General features: G+C 37.3%; 1 protein-coding gene across 1 annotated transcript in view; it reads left to right on the top strand.

Annotated features, from left to right (window-relative positions):
* The window catches only part of HIBCH (3-hydroxyisobutyryl-CoA hydrolase), a 48,134-nt gene that overhangs the window by 160 nt on the left and 25,740 nt on the right, over window positions 1-22,234 (top strand). Inside the window, exons 2-6 of the mRNA XM_010563869.1 lie at window positions 925-967; window positions 1,734-1,874; window positions 3,327-3,411; window positions 4,324-4,404; window positions 6,504-6,556. Of these exons, the coding sequence (XP_010562171.1) occupies window positions 925-967; window positions 1,734-1,874; window positions 3,327-3,411; window positions 4,324-4,404; window positions 6,504-6,556 (403 nt within the window). The remainder of the gene's footprint in view (window positions 1-924; window positions 968-1,733; window positions 1,875-3,326; window positions 3,412-4,323; window positions 4,405-6,503; window positions 6,557-22,234) is intronic.

Genomic DNA, 22,234 nt, shown 5'->3' with positions numbered 1-22,234 from the left:
CCCCCCTCCCCGCCGAGGGGCTTTTAAATGGCGGCGGGGGCGGCCGCGCCCGCAGCTTGTGGCGGAGCTTTGCGGCAGGGAGCGATGGTCTGGGAAGGCCTCTAACGCCCGGGATTGCAACCCCCTGAACTAGTGTAAAATACAATTTAGGCCTAGATTAGCTAGGCCAGGATTAACTTCCCCACTCTAAAACGAGCATGTACTTAAAAACTAGCTTAGGACGCCGGGACGTTCGCATGGAACATGTTAATTGGCTGGGTTTTGTGCTCTTAAGTAGCTGAAAGGCAAAGGTGCTCGTTAATGTTGATGCAGGCCAGGTGTCTGAAGTCCAGCAAATGCCGTTGTTGACGGTCTTCTTCGATACGGTGACAGTGAATAAGCAACACGTTCACAGAACGTCCCAGCGTGGGCATCTCCTGTCAGTAACAGAAGCATGAGCCTTGTTCAAGCTGTTACAGAAACCCCACCTAAATGTATATACACACAAGGACGTGAGGGCAGGTTTGTTGTAATGGAAGCTTTGGAAATTCACAAGTTTTTGACAAGACCATTTTTTTTTTTAAATGCTAGTATTTAAACGTTCAGAAAAAGGCTGTAAACCTTTAAGACACACGCTGCAAAGTATGAAACATGTCCCCCAAACTCTTTGTCTTATTATTTCCAGGTTCTCCTAACTTGCAATTGAATACGCTGAAAATATTAGTAGTTGGCATTGGTATCTGCTACCTATTTACTAGTAAGCAAAGAAGTTTCCAAGTGTTTTGATACCAAAATTGTACTCTAATTTACTTGATTTTAAAAAGGAGAATGTAAAACAATTGTGTTCAGAAATTTTTCTGACAAAGCTTTGCTTAACTCAGTCATATATTTGAGGATTGTATAGCTGGTTTATGGTTTTAGCTGTCTTTTTAATATTTCTTTCAGGCTGAAGCCATTCAACAGACTGCAAGTGATACTACAACATTTGGTAAGAACAGCGTCTTGTTTGACTGAGTTGGAAGCTTTTAGGACTCTTAGCTCCCCTGAGGAAGACAGCACATGCAACTTGTAATGTGTCTGCTCGCAGGGGTTCTGAATGCCATTGTTCATTGCTCGGGCATAATGCCCATGTCTTTGAGCACGTTGTTACAAGTTTCTATTATAGTGTAAATTAAAGCTTAATTATTTTGGCCTTACCTACCTTTACAGTTAATTTCTATGTTAGCTTCTGTATATTCCTTAAATATCATTCAACTGTGCATTTGAGATCAATTGTGAAAATACTTCAGTGATTTGTTCTCTACTGTCGAAAGTTACTTAAAGACAAAGCAATGTGTACATCTGGGTTTCCAGTGTCAAACTGCCAGTAGGGACACATGGAACTGTCATTGTTATTATTGTTGCAGGTATTTTTCAGAATGTCAGTCTTAAAGAATCATGGTTTTGTGTTTTAGTGGGTTTTTTGGTTTTTTTAATGAACCCAAATATCATTGTCAAAGTGTGTGTGGCTCAAAAACTTGTCTGAGGTTTATTACTTTAAAGGACTCAAAGTGGTTTCAAAAGAACTGTTTAGGAAATGCAAATTAAACTTGAAGTACAGTGGGAAAGCCTTAGCATACATTTCCAGAATACATGTTTTATGATCTTAAATAGTGCATTTTGAGAATATATTTCCATAAACACTCTTGTAAGTATGTTACTCAAGGTATCTAACTGATGACATATGCTTTATTTTTTTGTTTTTGCATGTACAGAAAATGTCTAAGCAAACAGATTCGACAGCTGAAGTGTTGTTGGAAAAGAGAGGAGGTGCAGCTATAATAACTTTGAATAGACCCAAGGTTCTCAATGCACTAACTCTTTCTATGATCCAACAAATTTATCCACAAATAAAGGTTAGTAGCTCTGCTTCTACCCATCCACTATACATACGTTATCCCAAACCAATTTTAAAATTCAATCTGACACTTCTTAGTGTACTGCTTTAAAGAATGAAAGTCTGTGTGAGTGCATTGGCCAATGAGCTCAGACTTATAGGATGGGAAAGAACAGACAGTTTCAAGCAAGTTAGAAAGAGGAGAAGGCACGTAGGAGAAACACGCTGTCTGACAAAGTTAAATTTAGCATCTTGATAGATAAAGAGACACCCATATTAAAACCAGAACTGAATTAAAAGGAAGCAGCGCTCAGTGTTTATATGCTCCTTTTGGCAACACCCAGCCGGTCAGTTGGCATGCACAAATTCCAAGCTATACAGTGGTGTTGCCTCTCGACTGGGTACACTTTTTGTGCGAAGGCTGTGTGGCTGAAATAAAAGATACAAGCCATTAGGAAGCAAAGTGCTGTCAGTGTCATTCCTTAAAGAAGAACTTTATGGATTTATAGGCACTGTTTCTACAAGCTAGTGAAGTAATGTGAAATTTTAAGCATGCAAATAATTCTTTTTAATTTAATGATGATGTTTATCATATGCACAAAGACAAACTAATTAGATACCAGTATTTGTTGGATAGTTGCCTGCCTTTTGGTATTTTGGTAAATGGTTGTGTTGCAAATTTATGCATTCTTTGAAGAACACTTAAAGAAAGAAATACTTAATCTGTAGTGCTGAGTACTGGGGTTTATTTGAAGCACAACCTTAAAAGGTGGTGTAATTTTAAGTACAGTTGCTGGTATACAGAAATGTCTTGTCTCTTTTTTATCTGTGTACACTTACTTGAATAAGGGATACATAAGCATAGTTTAGAGGAGGGGGAAAAAGCCTGTAAAAGGCATCTTTTTTTCAATATGGTTGCACCACTGCTGAAGTCTTGTACCAGTGTAATTCAGGAAAAAAACCCATAGTCTTTGTACGTAGCAAAACATCTGTGCGCAAATTGATTTGATCCAGTCTCAGTTAGATTGCAGTCATTTTGACAAAATCCATCAACAATTTAAATGCTGTTTTCCTTGCCATGCATCTTAGGTTTACACAACTTTCGTGATTTGGCCTGAAACACTGTTGTTATATCTTCCATACTGTCAGCTTTCTGCCCCAGCATTCTGTTCCCATTGAGATTTATGTCGGACCCTGTTTTAGGGAGTGCTACTTTTCTTCAGAGATTGGGAGCTCTGCACAGGTGTTTTTCTGAAATATGTGAGGCAGCTCTGCTGATCTCCAGTGTCAAGGTTGAATAGGACACAGGGGTGGCAGAAAGACCGTTAGCTCTCAAACTTCAGTTTAAGACAAACAATTTTAAGATGGTTTGATTTGCTTTTTGAAAATGTAAAATAAGAATTACAGACAGTATACAGAGAAAGCATTTTTTGCACGGACTTTAATCTTACATGGAAACACTTCTTTTTAGACTTGGGAGCAAGATCCTGAAACTTTTCTAATAATTATAAAGGGAACTGGAGGAAAAGCTTTTTGTGCTGGGGGTGACATCAGAGGTAAGGACTATAGTCACTTAAACATTTGACGTGTCTTTTCCCGTTACTGCTTTGCATTGATTTCCTTTATTTACTGTGACTCAGGTAAACAGAGGCTTGCTATACAACAGTAAGAGAGATTAGTTGTGTTGACTGACTTCTTATGACACCTTGATGTGCACATGCTATTTAGGTTATTTGTCAGGAGACAGATGTTGGAACATTGTATAAAAGAGTAAAAACTGGGTTTTTATGAATAACTGGTAATAGCAGCCAGACATTCCTAGGAAGAGAAGGTTCCTGTCTCTATCTTTTTTTCCCAGATTTTCATTACTGACAGCTTCTTTACAAGAAATTTGAAGGGTCCTAATAGGTAGCTCTGTTACTATTGGATAATTTGTCTGATGTTTGAGATGGCTAGATACAGAGCTGACAATGGTGATCAATGTATCTGTGATTATTTTGTAACTGTGAACTGTAAGAAATCTCCGAACTGTGAAAATTAGCAGTTGTTTTATATTTTAGGTAAACAAGCAGCACAGGTTATTGTTAAATTATGTCCTGCTCTAATTGGCTTCTCATTTTTAGTATTCAGAGTCTTCAATATAACCAGTTTTAAGTGATTGTTCTATATAATGATGCAAAATATCACAAACAAGACTACCAGGCATTAGGAGGGCTTCCATAGCATAGAAAATGGACTGCACTCTCACAAGTATGTGACAAAGTCTCCAGCATAATATAATTGACTCAAATTTGATACTTTGCATTCATATTTAAGTTTGAGCAAATTTTCTCAAATAAAACAAAGTAGGATTAAGTTGCTGTTTGATTGCTGTAGGAAAAAAAACTGTTATCATGTGATACTAATTTTTTTTGCTTGTATTTTCTATTAAACTTATAGTTATCTTTAGGATTTTTATTTCTCTTAAGCTATTGCAGATGCAGGAAAAGTTGGAGATAGACTGGCACGTGATTTCTTCAGAGAAGAATATATCCTGAACAATGCCATTGGTATGTTTAATAGCAAATTCTGAAGCAGTACAGTTTTCATATTAGTTGCTTTGAGTGTAAATTCACTTTCTCTCTTCGCTAATCTATAAAAGACTCTGATAACATAAGTAGTAATTTTTTTTTTTTACCAAGTTCAATACCAGTAGTGTAACGTATCTCATTGTTATACCTTGCATGCAGAATTTGTTTCTTTTGTTTAAGCTATTATGATAGCTACCTTATCCCATCCCATTGTTCTGGGTAGTTGTATTTCCATTATGGATTAAGTCTTGGATGCAGACAGTGCAATTCTGCACTAAGTATCATTGATCTACTTCAAAGAAGACCCGAGATAAAAATAGATGCACAGAAAATCATTAGTATTCAGGCAGAAAGCAGAAGATCAAATTATGTTAAAGCTTTCCATTTAAATAAACTGCATAAATGAATACGCAAGCTAGGAGTTAACTGCCTTAGTTTATTGCAAAGAACAGAGGAGTATGTGGTCTTAAAATAACTAACAGCAAAGACACTCTGTACAGTTTAGTGGGGTAAAGGATATTAAGACAAGGTTTAACCTTTAGGGTAAAAGTCAATAGTTGAGTGTTTTGGTGAGAAGAAACTTCTCTAAACATACTTTAATGGAATACAGTTTGAGTTTTTTAAACATTGCATCCAGTGTTAGTCACTACAGGAGGAGAGGTGAACATCTTGCAGATCAGCTTAGGTTGACAGAAGAGCATAGAGTTATTAGAGTAAGAGTAATTTCTGAAGTTATTTTTACTTTGACAGAGTTTCTAGTCTTAGCATGTTTGTCATGTACCTTTCTTGCCTTCATCAAGAAAAATAGTTTTAGGTTTCATATACTTGGGAAAAACTAGTATTGCCATGGCAGTTGGACTATATGACTGTTGTAGGTCCCTTCCAACTACCTATTCTAGTCTATTCAACTATTGCAAGGGTACATAATTTAGCAGCTTGGTTTTGTTTTGTTTTTTTTAAATGGTTAGGGTGTTCTCTGTCTATAATGCATGTAACTACAAAACCTAGATTTTTAACAACTTTGGTACGATTGTATTCTTTTAAGACTGACATTTCTGCCAAAAAGATTTAATTATATCTTATATTTTACAACTTAAAAATACACAGGGGAGCTGCTTTCACAGCATTTGCTATTGGGAAGGCATGCTTCTACAGAGATTTAGTTCAAAGACTAGCATCTAGAGCCCATGCATTAGCTTATATGTTCATGTAAGAACAAAGTTAAAAATGTAATTCTGTTATATTTTCTAACTGCTAATTTAAAGGATTGAACTGCCTTTTAAAATAGTTCTTTTTATAAACAAGGATCTATAGTTGCTGCAGAAAAGCTAGCAACATGGTTGCAGTGGATACCCATATCAGGAACATGACTGAACTTTTAAGTCTGACCTGAAAACACTGAATATGAGGCAGCAGTTTCATTCAGAGTGAACTTCTGAATCTTTCCATGAATGGTAATTGAAAGCATCAGGTTTTTAGTTTTATGCCTCCAAAAGGCCCCAACAGATCAAGTTGATAGATAAAACTGTGGTACTTTAGGACATTATCATCTCTACCTGCCTGTGCCATGTTCAGGGTTGTAACATGCAACAGAGTTGGCAAGACAGAACATGTTTGCATTGCAGTAGTTTACAGTCACATTTTGGCTGAAACCTACCAATGCATCTGGCTTTGTAGTGAAGTACTGGAGTGCTGGTACACACTGTGCTGTTACTCCAGGCTGTGAGGTGGGGTGAAAGGGAAAACTCTTGTGTCCCAGCATCCTACAAAGCTATTTATAATAGCCAGATGTGGCTAAATTGTCAGGTACTCACACAGCAAACAATGTGACATTTGATGGTTGTATACTGTTCTCTTACAATGCTCAGAATGCAGTAAATCAGTAACTGGTGTTTCTTTTCATTGCTTAAGAATTACATGAAGTACCTTCATTATAAGTTGATATTTTACTGTTTAATTTACCATTTATTTTCTGTTGCTCTTGCTGAAGTAAGACATGGGGAAATGTGTCATGTATACAGTTAGTCACAGGTTCACTCTTTTGAAAAAAATGTATATTTTTTTTACATTTCTTACAGGCACTTGCAAGAAGCCATATGTGGCACTTATCGATGGCATTACAATGGGAGGGGTAAGTTAAGTACCTTGGTGTGATATCTGATATAATTTGTTTTAAAGTAATGTAATATTCTGTACTTGAGTTGAATGAAGTGCACACGTGGTATTGCAAACAATTCATTGTAATCTGAACCTTTGTCTCTGCTTGTCAGCATAGATTGCTGCTCCTCTAGTGCTTCTGCTGTTCTTTGATAGCTAGTGCAACTGCTTTCTCTGAGGATCTGGTGACTGTGTTGAGAAAAAGAGGAAAATCCTGCCACTGTAGAAACAGCCCTCAAAGGTTTTCAGAATACTGAAATGCAAGTTTGTAAATCATAGAAGAGCTGAGAAGAATTCTCCACTCAAAGTGTATTAAAAAATAGAACTATATAAAAATACAATTAAAGGACAACTGTTTGAAAAATATAATTCTAAGCTATACTTTAACAGGCATTCATGAATTCTGTATTTTTCCAACAAATAATCTGGAAATACATCTACTTTCTCACCTCTGCAGTACTCCTAAAATTTAAGCTACAAGATCCTGAATTCCCCCCCATGCCCGGACCTTATTACTAAAGCAACATGGAGAAGACTCCATCACATTGCTAGTTATACTCAATGCTAGTAATTTTTCCAGCAATTGTTGGCTGTAAACACCATGAGCAGGTAGTTAAAAGGGCAGTACCATGCTTTTCTACATGCTAGTATGCTATTCTCTTTGGTTTGACATCTATTGGATATATTTACACCATAGCAGGGAGTAGAATACAATAATCTTAAGTTATGTTGAACAATGAGTTTGACAGTGAAGTCCGTCTGCCATATTATCACTTAAATTTGTATTGGTTTTTGCACATCAGTATGATGTGGGTATACAGACTATTTAAGTTAAGTTTGTCAAAGACAGGATGCAAGAAGTGGAACACTACATGATCCATCACCTGTCATGACTCTTCCATTTCCGTCTTTTCGTACACATATAATTTTGTCTATTTTGGTTGTGGTCTTTTCAGCTTGCGATCTGAACATGCAATAGCTCTCTTCCTCTTTGCTTCTCTTCTCTGCTACCAGGCCCCAAAGATCTCAGCCAGATAGCCATTTTCTTCCCCCCAATCTAGTATACATAAATAGTTTCCAGCATAAAGGGGACTAGCCTTGTAGCTCTTCTTGCAGAAAAAGTTTTTTATTGAACATAGGAGACCTGAAGAGTTGTGGGTAAGAGATAGGGAGTCCATTTATTTTATGGAGTTTTGAGTAATAGCACAGATAGTTATGAAAGAGCAAAATTGCCCAGCAGCCAATGCCTTTTCAGAGGTCCTATAGATTGCTTATTATGATTGTGGCCTAAGCAGGAATAGAATTTTGTCCTTTGAAAGTAAAGTATTTTTTTGAACTGAAAAGAGCATAATGGAGTCAGATTATCCTGCCTTACTAAGATTCTTTATTAGTTTTCTTTCTTTTAAAGAGGTTTTAAAAGACAGCAGTTAGTCTGAAACTTTAGTTGGATATCCAAATTTTAGTAACAGATACTCAAATTTCAGTGGGACCTTGACAGAGTTTAACTGCCATCAGAGTTTGAATGACAACTTACTTGTTTATCTTCAGATACTAGTAGCAATTATCTTCATCTGGGGGACTAGATTTTGATTGAGCAAGTATGCAAGCTAACATAGGGGAACAAGCAGGTAGGTCTCAAGTTCCAGACTACTTTTAAACCTTTTTTTTTTTTTTAAACCTTGAGTGCTATTTAATTTGCACTTGTTATACAGCTTCAGTTTACTCTGAGTTAATGTCCTTCCTACAGGAGTGCATGTTTTCATCAACACACTTCCCCCCAGGCAGTACATGGAATTATCTACTGATAATTTAACAAAGGAGGTCAGCAGTAGTGTTTCTCAGCACTGATGAATTTTTGTGTATGTGTTTTGCGTTAGTTTTTCATTGTCTTCTATGCTTTTCCTCTCAAATGCCTCCCGTCTGTAAGATTTGGTTTGGTTCCTCTGAATGGACCAATGATTACATGGCAAAAGTGCGTTAGCTCCTATCTTTCCCTCACCCTTTTCTCTCACCATTTTCAGCACTGGGAGCCCCATCACTACTGACCTTAACCAAACTAAGGCTTGCAGCCCTGTTTTCTATTGTGATACAAATAGGTTCACTGCAGTGAGATTTTATAGATTAAAACCTCTAGAACAGCCCTTGAATTTGTCATGGTCATAGTTTTATCTCGTTCTGCTTGCTGTATGGAAGTACTCTGTCCTACTGTAATTATTCACTAGAACTGCATTCATACGGAGGAGTTATTCTATTCATGGTATAATTTGATGCTTTGTTTTAAATCACTTAGATGCTAGCTTCTATGTTTTTAGCACAATCGGGTCATATTTCATATGCTCAAGATCTGGCTTAGTCGCTACAAGTCCACGGGAGCCAGAAACATTTGTCACTTGCAAACTACAGTAAATGGCTTAAAAAAAAAAAAAATTACATTCAAGCCCTTGGCTTCAGAAGCAAGTGGTTTTAGCTTGCGCTTAAAAATCAAGGGACACCTCTTAAACACTGCAATTTCACTACAGACCATTTATCTATGAATGAAAATGCAAGCAAGTCAATCTCAGCCTTGCTCAAAAAAGCAGTGCTATGCACATGGAGTGCTCTGTTGTTCTAACTTAAAATAAATTAAAAATCACACAAGTGTATTAGAAACTCAGTTATGTGTTTAGCTAGTAAAAGTTGCTACTGATGCACAGATATCATAAATTTGTGACGGTAAAACTTGGAATTGTACCAAAGAAATGAACTGGTTCCACTTCAGCATTGTTGGCTAGAGGCTGGTAGATGGCTTTCTTGAGAGCTTGATTAGCCAACAGATGGGGCTGTGGAGCTTATTTTCTGCACCTTCTTGTCTATGCTCCTGTAGTTCATCAAAAATTGATATTCAATGTAAATGTATCTTTTCATCTTTTTGTACTTACTCAGAGCAGTAAGTTCAAGTGACAAGTATGTTTGATGAAGCAAAGATGACTGCATTTTACAAAACAATAGTGAAACAAGTTATAAATACCACAATTACTGCTAAAGGGTGTATACTGTTGAAGGGAACACTGGGCATGTACTCTCATTTTGCTAAAAATTACTATTCAGGTTATTTTAGTTGACTTCTATCCATGGATTTTTATTTCCCTGAAATGAAATACCTGAACAGTAGACAATAAATGCAGAGTATTTAAACTTTTTTTTTTTTTTAATATTACTGTCTGTAAGTGAGGTCCTAAGTTTGAGCTTCTTGGTTCTAGAAAAGTCCCAATCTTTTCCCTAATTCTTTGGAGATGAATAGAAGTGTGCTTTATAAGCTCAGTCTAAATCTGTGGTTTTAAATAAGTCTTTGGCACAACATATATTACTGTGTCAGATACTCCCAATAGACTAAAAGGATTAATGAAAATGTGTTTTAAACCTGTTTCAGAGCCAAATAAAGTACACTAGACAGATTTGAGTAGTGGCTTTCAGATGATTGAGCTTAGAATTCAAGGTGAGTATTTGATAGCAAAAAAAAAAAAAAATACAGGGCATAGAGTTTGAAAGTTAATGGATGTGGTCCAGGTCACTGGCCTAACTTTATATAAAGCATACTTAAAACTTTAGTGGCATATTGCCAAAGCAGAAGTACATAATTTTCAGGAGCAAAGACCATTGCTTTTAGTTTAGGGAGGAATCTGCAACAGCGTGTACAAAGTACCCTCTTCCTTAGTATTGTATTCTAGAGCATGCATGATTTAGAAACTTCCTAAGCTAGGCTCTATTTCAGAACCATGGTGCTAAATCACCGTCAGTAATCACACTCACCTCTCTATTCATCTGGTATTTTTTGACATTGAGTAGGCTTGGCCTTCAGAAAGGACTGTGGCAGTCGGTTTCACAGTTGCATTTTGTGCTTTGTGAAAAGCAATTTGCTCTGTTTCAGGCCTATCATCTAATATTATTGAATGCTTATGTGTTTATTAATAAGGCCAAAATAGGCACCCAAATATTTATTTTTCTACTGATGAGTAATGACTGTTCAAACATAGGAATTCTTGGCTTTGGACAATTATACACAGGATTTAATCCTTTAGTCTGGCGTCTTACACAGTATATTTGCTAAGTTTATTTTAGCAAGTTACAGATTTATAAAGATTATACTATTATGTTACACTTCTTGCTTTAACAATTAATGCTTTGAGTTTTAGGATGAGAAAACATCTTCCTGTGGGGCAAGTAGATGTTAACTTGTATTGGTAATGTGCAAAACTTTCAGTACAGAAATGGAGTTTGGTAGAGCTGCCAGCTCTCTTAAGTCCTTTGCAAAGCCTTGTGTTTTGAGTTATTCTGAGAATCTTACTTTCTAATCTTCATGTTTAGGGAGAGTAATAGGAAGTTGGAACTTTAATATAGCTTGCAATTTTAAGAGATAAAGGTCACCCAACCATATTTCTATGTCTGTCTTCCCTCTGATTCTAGGGCCCAGTTTGTGAGGGCAATAGCAGTACACAGTACTGACTGCTTTACGCTCTCCTCAGTAGAGAAGGACCTCAGGTATACGGACTGGGAGTATGAGAAGACAACACGTTAGTTGGGTCTTTGGGTTCACAAGTGACTTTCCATTAGTTTTGTCAACACACCTAACAGTACCATATTTTTTTTAGGGAAGGTCTTTTACTTAAACTGAGAGTCTACATCTAAGTTAAAGATACTCTTTGTAAGTAAGGGGACTATTAGGGAGCAGAGTTTTTTGAAGAACTGAGTCTGTTAGTCATTCAGGTAGTAATGTCAAATATGTTAAGCTTTAGACTATACAGAAGTGTAGAGCTGAGAGGAGCCTCAGGATTATTCTTTTGCACTTGAAGTAGGGTTAAATATAGCTATATGATTGCTTAGCAGATTTTCACCTAATGTGTTCAGAACTCTCCAACAGCATGAATTCTGTTTTTTCTAGATATTCCACCCAAGTGCTTAGTTATTCTTTCAAGTTAAGATTCCCTAGTGTCTAATTTAAGTCTTTAGTGTGTGTAAGCAATATATTCCTGTCTTAGTCATAGCTGGGTAAGAACATTTTGAGATACTTGCATTCCTTGCTTCTAGCCATCTCTCTTTAATAGGGATAAGGATAGTTATTCAGCCTTTACTATAGATTAGGTCTCTTGGTCTTTGTGCAATCCTCTGGAATCTCTCCAATTTGTGTACTTTACAGTTCATTACCAGAGACCAGACAATATTTCAGCTGGAGGATTCATCAGCACCAAGTAGAGCAGAATAATTATCCTCCATGTATTTCAGAGATATTTTGTCACAAATAGCCCATGTAAATAGCAGCTTCTCAAACCATCAGGTGCTTGCCTCCTCCCTCCTTGCATAACATAAACTTCCATCACAGTACATTTCTTTATTGCTTACCTTTTACCAATTTTTAAATCCTCTTCCTTGAACAGAACTTTTTTATCAAAGAGCCAGTCTTGTGGAGCTACCCTTTACCTCAAAGACTACAAAGGAGGAAAAAAAATAGTACTCATTTTCTCCCCCAAGAAATCTGAGTGCCATATCAGCTGGCATTGCCTTTTATAGGTCCATGCATCAATCTGATTAGGCTTCCCAGGTGTATTCAATCTAGGCTGAGCAGGTATGCTTCAGCCCGTTGGGGCCTGCTGGTAGAGACTCTGCTGTAGTATGATACCTTTAGTAGTTCTTTTTGCAACAGCATTGCATTATTACTTGTATTAAGTTCATGGTTGCTATAAATCCCTGAAAAATGTCTAGGCATTTGTTCCACAGAACAAATACTTGTAAGCTCTGCATTTGATTTTGCTTTCTTAAGTGTAGTCTTCATTTTGTTAGTTTCTATCTGATCTCCAAAGTGAGATGGGTTTGAATTTTGATCCTGCCCTTCAAAGTGTTTGCCTTCCCCCAAAATAATCTGTAAATTATAGAAATCCTTATTTCATCATCCAAGCAGATAATGAAAATAATCAAATAAAACTTCATTAATGATTGGCTTCTGTATGACCTCAGCTAGGGTGCCCTCTCGGTTTGATTGCAGACTGCTGATAACTCTTAATATACTTTCAGATGATTGTGCCCTCCATTTCATAGTGATATCTAGGCTATGTTTCCCTAGTCTGTTTATCAGAGGAGACTATGGTGTGTACGGGGAAGCGTCAGAAACATTGCAGTTCAAAACATGAAGCTTTTTAAGAACGCTGCTTACTGAGTGACAATGTCATTTTAGTCAGGGGGTTATGTAGGGGTTCCAGAGAAACAGATGAAGCCAAATTCCTGAACCTACTCTATGGTTTGGAAATATTCCTTCTACTGTGCATCTAACCACGTTCCCTTCTGGACTACAGATTCAGAATTACTGCATCTTCTTATGTTGCAGTAGAAGAGTGAACTGAGTACCTAATATTTAGCTTTACTTCTTTTTTTGTGTTAGTGCCACTTCATTTGCAGAAAAGATTCCAGAGGCTGACATTGTTAGAGGAATCTGGCTTTTCTTCTAAATCAGATCTCAGGACCTGTTATGTAGGTCTTTAAGGCAGAAATTTACTTAGTTGAAATTTGCATCCTTTGTCTGTAATTATTCTCTGTTGCATCGTTTAAAGTCCATTTGTCTTAGTAAGGGTTTAAGAAGAATGTGACTTTTGGGGAAGGATGACGTTTTAGCCCGCTTCAGGAAAAAGTAGAACACTTCTCTGTTTTAAGCTTTTACTCTGCTTTAATCAATAAAGACTTGTCAAAATTTTAATGAATATTTTTTCTGGAGGAAGTTTGCAGTGTTTTATTTCAATTTTAGCCTGGCATATTTGTGAAATTTTACCTCACAACATTCTGAAAAGGTTTTATAATTATAAAAGTTTGTTCATTAATGCTTTGTGTATTTCCAATGTTGACTCCTTATAATAATGTTCTGAGACCTATGGGTGAAGACTTGATAGAGATTTACATCAGATATATAAGTCTTCTTGGTAGCAAAGTTCTTCAGTAGGTGAAAGTAAATGCCTGACATGCAAAATATTAGATAAACTGCAAGTACTAGTGAAATCAATCAGCAGGTTTTGAAAATAATTAATAAAAAAAAAAATTAATCCCCTGTGCTCTTGTGTGTGTTTAGAGAAGTTTGTTGCCAAAAAAATGCATGTCGGCATGTCACAATAGGAATTGGCCTACTTCCCGTGGTTGCACTGTATGGAAGAAAACATACTCGCTTATTTCTTAGTTGTTTGAGGTTGTTGCATAGAATAAACAGCCGAACGCTGTGGAGGAGTTTGCTCTAAAGGTATCATATGAAGTTATCTTTTTTCAGGAATCGGTATTTCTAACAGAAATCATTCTCAATCACAGAAATAAGAAGAATTATGTGAAAAGAAGGCCAGTTCCTAAAATAAAGGAGTTTCTTACAAGGAGAGGTGAAGTCAATTTTTCAGGAGTATTTTTACACTTTGCACTGCTCGCACGTAATTTAAGCTGTAACATTTTTTTCTAATACTTATTTTAATAGAAGAAACGTCTAAGAAGTTTTCCAATTCAATATTCAAAATAACAGCTGCATCTTGCATTTTTCTAAACCACTTAAAATGAAACATTACTGAGGGGAAGATGTTCAGTCAGTATTTTTTTTACTTAATATATTGGTTAGTTATTAACAGGTCCGTATGTTACCTTATGTAACATATTGCCTATATATGAGTGCTCTGACAGATTTGGACCACATTCATCAAAGAAAATGAGGACTTAGATATACAGGACAAGTTTAAGAGAGTTTACTGAGACTAGAAATGTAATTTACAGTGAACACTTTCCAACAGCTAAATTAATATGATGTTTTCTTGAACAATGTTGTTAGAGGCTGAGTATTGGTCGGCGGGTGGTGAGCAATTGCCCTGCGCATCATTTGTACATTCCAATCCTTTTATTACTACTGTTGTCATTTTATTAGTGTTATCATTATCATTTTCTTCTTTTCTGTTCTATTAAACCATTCTTATCTCAACCCACGAGTTTTACTTCTTTTTCCCAGTTTTCTCCCCCATCCCACTGGATGGGGGGGAGTGAGTGAGCGGCTGCGTGGTGCTTAGTTGCTGGCTGGGGTTAAACCATGACATACAGGTACCATGAGGATTCTAGCAATATAGTTACAAACATCTAAACTTACACTTTAGCAGGATTTAGCCAACAGTTCTTATTATATTAATATTTCTTATCAAGTAGTGATGTCATAAGCAACTTGTATGTTATACATTTTAGTCAACAAAATTCCAGTACACAAAGGAGCTGGAGTTGAGCAATAGCTGTCCTTATCCTGTCCCATTTTTATCCAGATTCTGTGGCTGTAACTCTTTAGGAATGTTCCTTTCTCTATTGACATATATGTAAATGTGGTGGGTTGACCCTGGCTGGACGCCAGGTGCCCACCAAAGCCATTCTATCACTCCCCCTCTTCAGCTGGACAGGGGAGAGAAAATATAACAAAGGGCTTGTGGGTCAAGATAAGGACAGGGAGAGATCACTCAACCAATTACTGTCACGGGCAAACCAGACTCAACTTGGGGAAAATTAACTCAGTTTATTGCCAATCAACAAGAGTAGGGTAATGAGAAATAAAACCAAATCTCAAAACATCTTCCCTCCACCCCTCCCTTCCCCCCCCCCCCCCAGCGGTGCAGGGGCACGGGGAATGGGGTTTATGGTCAGTTCATCACATGTTGTCTCTGCCGCTTCATCCTCTTCAGGGGCAGGACTCATCACACTCTTCCCCTGCTCCAGCATGGAGTCCCTCCCACGGGACACAGTCCTCCACGAACTTCTCCAATGTGGGTCCTTCCCACAGGCTGCAGTTCTTCACAAACTGCTCCAGCATGGGTCCCTTCCACGGCGTGCAGTCCTTCAGGAGCACACTGCTCCAGCGTGGGTCCCCCACGGGGTCACAAGTCCTGCCAGAAAACCTGCTCCAGCGTGGGCTCCTCTCTCCACAGATCTGCAGGTCCTGCCAGGAGCCTGCTCCAGCGTGGGATTCCCACAGGGTCACAGCCTCCTTTGGGCACTCACCCACTCCAGCATGGGGTCTTCCATGGGCTGCAGGTGGGTATCTGCTCCACCATGGACCTCCTTGGGCTGCAGAGGGACAGCCTGCCTCACCATGGTCTTCACCATGGGCTGCAGGGGAATCTCTGCTCCGGCACCTGGAGCATCTCCTCCCCCTCCTTCTTCACTGACCTGGGGGTCTGCAGGGTTGTTTCTCTTATAAGTTCTCACTCCTCTCACCAGCTACCCTTTCTGTGCCCCCTGCAACTTTTTTTCCTTCTTAAATCTGTTATCACAGGTGCTACCACTATCGCTGATTGGCTCGGCCTTGACCAGCAGCAGGGCCATCTTAGAGCTGGCTGGTATTGGCTCTATCGGACACAGGGGAAGCTTCCAGCAGCTTCTCACAGAAGCCACCCCTGTAACCCCCCCCACTACCAAAACCTTGCCACACAAACCCAATACAGTAAAATTTCTGGCATATGTCTGCAAATAACATTTTTTAACTTGTTCCTTCCAAAATACATTTTAAAAAAGTGAACATCAATGTTGAATTTAAATTACATGGTTGTAAAATGGAATTATTTGGTTTTTTGATTGCCTGTTGTTCTGTAGTCAGGACCAAAGCAGCATAAGGAAAGACACATCTTTCTTACTGCTGCAGATAAAAAACACAAATAAAATTCTTTATTCCCAGGCTTCATGAGTTAGCTTCTGAGTTACAACTAGCTGGACTGCTGCAGTAGGTGGAAGGAGGAAAGGGAGGGAACATCTCAAAGATTTAGTGGTCCACAGCCTGAATCTGCCCACTACCAAAACCAGTTCCCAGTGATGTAAAAGTAGGAGAGAAGGGTCTGCCCTCGCTCTCTGTGCCATTTGTGGGTATGGACATCTACAGAGTCTTTCCTTCTGAGCAAGTTGCCTGGCATTGCTGTCTATCTTTTCTTGCAAACTAGTGCAAACTAGTGAAACAAAATGATTGTGAACGTAACACCTGATGTTCGCCTGTTCGTTTCCATAAAAAGTATTTAAATAAAAGTTGTGAGCCTGTATCTAAAGCCAAAGTTAAAATCTTGTAAACCACTGAATATTGGCATTTCAATATGTTTAGCTGAAGTGACTGAAGACTGAAAGAGGAGGGTGGGAAGTGTAAAGACAACCAACTGCTTTACTTCATCATGATCTCACTTGAACTGTGAGCTGTTAATAGAGAATCTACAGAAAAAGAAGCCAGACAAATATCATAGGCTGCAATAATTGCAGCGGTTGCATAAATGTTTAAGTTAGGTGTCTTCTGATATTCCTCATACATATAAAATACAATGGGGAGGGGAAACTCCCCATTTTCCTCCACATTGTTATATGTATTTCCATCTGTTTTTTTTTACTTATTTGCTTTTAGGATGTATTAATTAAGTTGTGTGCGTATAGCTTTTATACAGAGGTGTAGATAGCAGCATTTGAGACTAATGTTCAGAAACTTAGGAAACATTAGAATTAATCACATCTTAAAAATCTCACAGTTTTTGCGCACTTATAATACAATTTTTAAACGAATGTGCATTCATGAAGTGCACAGGTGGATATTGCTCACAGAACAAACAGCTATTAATTTGTTGTTTAATGTGTGGGGCAAATTTTATTGGAAACTATAGAAATTCTGCTTACTAGTTATTAATATACATATCAGGCTTTGGGTGACTAACTTCAGCGTATAAATGTTCATGAAAAATTTTTTTACATAGCACAGCACTTCTATACTGAAATGGACTTTATTACCCCTTTAACCCTTTTTTACAGCTAGGAAACTGGAACTTAGAAATGTCAGTGCTTCTTGGGACTTCTGATTTTTCTTTTTTTTTTTTGTTTTTATAAACATGTCACGCCTCTTGTCAGTCATCATGCTCTGAAACTTGAACATCTTTGATTTTGTTTTAATTTATGCTCTAAAATCTGCCCTGAAGTAAAAGTAATTGTCATACTAAACCCAGATAAGCTGCTTTCCAATTCTCTCTCTTCCTCTCACCCTCCCTCTGGAAACTCATGGATGCGTACCACATAGAAGCTTGTAGCCTGTTTTGTTCCCAGTGCTTCAAAGCTGAAGACAGCTTTTACTGTAAAATAGAATACAGATTTTGCAAGTAGTTATTTGTTATTTGTACTCTGAAACAAATCTTTGTGAGATTGACTTGTGTACCACTTAGCTTTTGTAATACAGGATGTTGAAAACTATGCTGAGGCAATGCTAAGAAAGGATTCGCTCTTTGCTGATATTACAGTATATTTACCATCTGGCACATTGGCCTGCTTGCTAAGCTCCTGCGTATGATCCTAGGGACAAATGGTGCACTTCATTTTGTAGCTAATCGGACTATACTATCAGCAGCTCTTGACATCAACAAAAAAATAACCACTGAATGTTCAACGATTTGCATGTGATGTTATTCCCCACAGGGCTTATCATAAAGCACTGTCTTGAAAACAAGTATTTAAAATTATGGGTCAGTACTGGTGCAGTAAGTAAAACTCCTCTCCCTTCCCTCTCCCAACTCTACAATGACCAAGTTGTTTAATGTACACTACGAAAAGGAATGGATGCCCCTATTTTACACCCAGAAAAGAAAGGCAGACTTCCTGAATGTACTTGTACAGATGTTGGTAGTATACAGTCATACTGCACTTAGTATTTTAGAATTACAGAATAAGTGTTTGCATTCCTGTGCAATGTAATGACATATAGATCACATCACAGAGCAAACATCACTTGTCTACTTGTGAGACTAAAGTTGAAGTTTTAACTGTACTTCCTAGATTTTTTTTTTCCTGAAACCTGTGTGTTTGAAGGAGGTTTTCTTTGTGGCTTCAGGGAGAGCTTTCCTACCCCTGCACTGTTGACTGTCATTGCAGAGATTTTTGCAGGTTTCTGCACAGATTTGTTCTTTCCATTTAACACCAGACTCTTTCTTGCAAAAAGTTCCACTATTTTTCTCCAATTCTAGGCTTTCATGTAGATGCCTACTCTCATACTGAGAGTTATCTCATTATTTCCCTCTCCTTCCCTTTATTATAGATCAAGGAAAAAAAGTTCTGAAGAGAATTATCTGCGCTTGCTTCTCCATCCTTTCATATTTCTGCTAATTTTTCTCATTTCCAGAAGAATTTGAATGCTCATGTTCTCCTTGAGTTAGTTTTAATCTGTATTATACTTTCTAAGCACTTTTTCCTGAGAAATAGAACATCATTACAAAATCCCCTCAATTCACTCCTGTCATCCCAAATAACTGTGCCCCTCTTTAAATAAAGTTCTGTTGCATGTGCCTGTCTTTAAGAACAAGAAGTGTTTCTTCAGTTTTAAGATAAAACCTAAAACCTTAGTTATGCATTGATGTAAGTTGCTGAAATGGGTTCCCTCCCACTTGCTTGCTCTCCCTGGAGACATTAATATATGGTGAGTTGGACATACAGATTTCTTGCAGTAGCTGTATTTTTAGGTGATACAGAGGAACAAAGGCACAGAGCTTGTCTTCCAGAATTTTAGAAATAATAAAAAACCCACACTTACTATCTTCTTCTGAACATACATGGCCAATTATGTACCCGGAAACACTGGGGAACAATTGGGGGGGGAAAGAATGCTTTGAAATTCAACACTAGAAAAAGTTTCACTTGCTAGTAATTAATTACTTTTGCTATAGGGTTTTCAGATCTAAGTTTTCTTACATCTTTTTTCTTTCTGTTGCAGCAGAAGTCTTGTGTCCATAAAAAGTTCTGCTTCCTCTGACATGAAAGAGTATTTTTTAACACGCATAGCTGACTGTTGATGCCAGGGAGTTTTGTAGGCTTACTAAATATAAATCTTAGAAAGTAATACACAGTAGTGAAAAAGAAACAAGGAAAGTATTTTTAATTCTGGAAATAAGTTATTTCAGAAAATTCTGAGTAATCAGAAGGCATTCTTGGTAGATGTTTTTATGTTTTTGTCATGGTTGTCGAGCCACAGTGTCTGTAGGCCAGACTGGACCATAAGACCAAACTGTTCAACCTGCTGCTTTTTGCCTTGGAGGAGCCAACATACATGGAAAGAGAGGACGTGAAACTGCAGGCACTCAATCGCTGCTGCGGAGGCGTGTGTTTAACTGCCACCATGGCTTCTGTATGCTCTGTCAGGTGGGATCGCAACACTAGTATGGGTGCTCACCAGCAGAAGACAGGATCAGTCCCTGCAGATTACACAGGGGAAAAAATACGGCTATTGCAGATAACTACCCTAATAAAAATGGTTTGAGATCATTGATAAATTTTGGCTGGTAGCAGAACAATCAAAACAGGGCTTTTAAAAATTCAATATAAATTCTCTTGATAAAGGACACTCATTGTAGCAGCACTGGTGCACAGAATGGCCTATGTATTTTCTTTCCCAAGTTTTACTGTAAGAAGAACCTGACCTAAATGATTACTGTTAATATAGTTGGATCAAATTTGTTTAAATAATTAGGGGTCAGGAGAACAAGACTGAAACATCAGATATTATTACAGATAATCTATCTCTAGTCAGCTCATTGTGCTTCTGTATGTATGTAGGAATTTGGACTGAGAATCTCTAACACGTAATCAGTATGTGGAAATTAATATTTTATATTTAAATTATATTACATTAGCATTACATGTTTTAAAATACCACACTAAATGATTGAAAAGTTCACAAAAAGCACTGTTTTTTAATGATTTTTTTAAAATACTTGTATAGAGTTGATTTATATGTCATCAACCAAAGAAAATTATATTCTTAGTCCAAATTGATCTGTTATGCTGCATTGTTCTGGGTCACCAAGTGATCTTGTCTGTTAGTATCTACAGATAAAAATGGATTATACTATTTGGAGTGGTCCATAACATTAATGATGAACAAAGATTAATTTTGATTCAGTTTAAGATTTGCTGTGTGTGGATGCAGGGGGTAATGCTCTTACATCAGTGATTTTTGATCTAACATAGCTATAAGCTCCTGCTGCTTCCTGAATCAATTCCACTCACTTACTTTGCCAGCTAATGCTTTTGAAAACATTTTTCCTGCACCTTGGCTATTTTTACACATCTGTATTCAGGTATATTTGCCCTTTGTTGTGTTATGTTCAGTTTGTTTGTTGATTGCCACATTTCTTTTGTGGTCCTAGACCTACCAGGAACTGTATTCTCATGCAGTTAAAAATGAGTGTAATCATTGGATGTGCAGTTACAACAGGACTTTCACTGCAGACAATATTAATATTGGTATTATCATAAAATTGTTTGCTTGAACAGCTAAAAATTCTTTATCATCCTAGTGAAGATGATACAAGCAACATTCCTGAAGACGTTTTCTGTTTGTATTTCTTTTATTCTGTTGCTTATGCTTTCCTAGGCAGTGATTCCTTTACAGTCTGAGTTAGGTTATTTAGTAAATAGACAAGCGTGATTTATGGTTTTACTGTGACACAGATCTACTTTTCTGTATGTGAACAGATGTTTACATGTGTCATTCAGGAAGGGCATATTTATTTTTCTTTGTACAGTTCTCTGTTGTGGTGGCCCTCAATTTCTTAATAACTTCTCTAAATGTGATGAGTTCTCTGATTTACTAATATGGGTCATTCTCAATTTAAGATAATACAGCCCTCTGGCTACAACTTCCAAGATTTATAGTAGCTGTATTCCCTTTCTCCATCTATCAGTAATTTGCACCTTGTTTTTCATTAGAAAAATACTTTTAATAAGGTTCTGTATTCATCATGAGAAAAAAATGGAAATCAATGATAAATTTTCTATACACAGTCGCATGACTTTTGAAATATGGCATTGAGTAGGAAATCACGTGTATGGGAAGTAAAATTCAGATACTCTACTGGCTTTTTCAGAAGCTTGTTGAGGAATTCAGACCAAGGTGTCTATAATGCTATATGCCTCCTTGAGGTGCACTGAGTCTAATAGTTGAGTTGTAACACACTGTTTTTAAGATTAATATCTTCATATCCATGTAGTAATAAAACTGTAATTTGTAACCAAACACCTTCATAGCCAATCTGTCTCCAGTAATACATTGTCAGACCACCATTTCTGCTCTATGTTTTTGATTAATTCATATATAAACCCTACAGAAAGGTTTTTTAAATTGATTCTTGTTAATTTCTTAACTCCTCAACTTCTAGTCTCATTCTTTAAGTATCCTTTACAAAATTCAAACATTCAGCTGTCAGTGGAAAAAAACCTTTCATGCCAGTATTAAGATAAACTATCTGGATTAGAAAACAAGCCTGATTCACCATAGGAATCTATTATCCTGGAAAAGTCTGAAGGAAGGCATTAGCTTTAGTATATATTTTAAGATGATGAAAGGTAGGACCAACAGTGCAGGATACAGTGTATTTTAATAAAGACATTATAGCATCAAGACTTATATGTGTAAATGCTGGGACTATTTGGTGAAGTGAGCACAGCCCAACTGCAGGTATTTTAATAGTATGAAGGGCCTCCTAGGTGGGGCTCCAGCTGTGTAAGATTTCAGTAAAGTTTTTAAAAAAAAAATAATTACAAAATCCAGAAACAGAGGGGGAATGCATTTAGACTTCTGACTGGAAAAGTTCATTCTTTACGCAGGATACTATTAAACTAATAAGCA

The sequence above is a fragment of the Haliaeetus leucocephalus genome, unplaced genomic scaffold, assembly GCF_000737465.1.
Source record: "Haliaeetus leucocephalus isolate CR32 unplaced genomic scaffold, Haliaeetus_leucocephalus-4.0 Scaffold1, whole genome shotgun sequence".
In the NCBI taxonomy this organism is placed as follows: domain Eukaryota; kingdom Metazoa; phylum Chordata; class Aves; order Accipitriformes; family Accipitridae; genus Haliaeetus; species Haliaeetus leucocephalus.
Note: the sequence above shows the minus strand (reverse complement) of the source record. Positions and strands in the feature narration are given on the sequence as shown.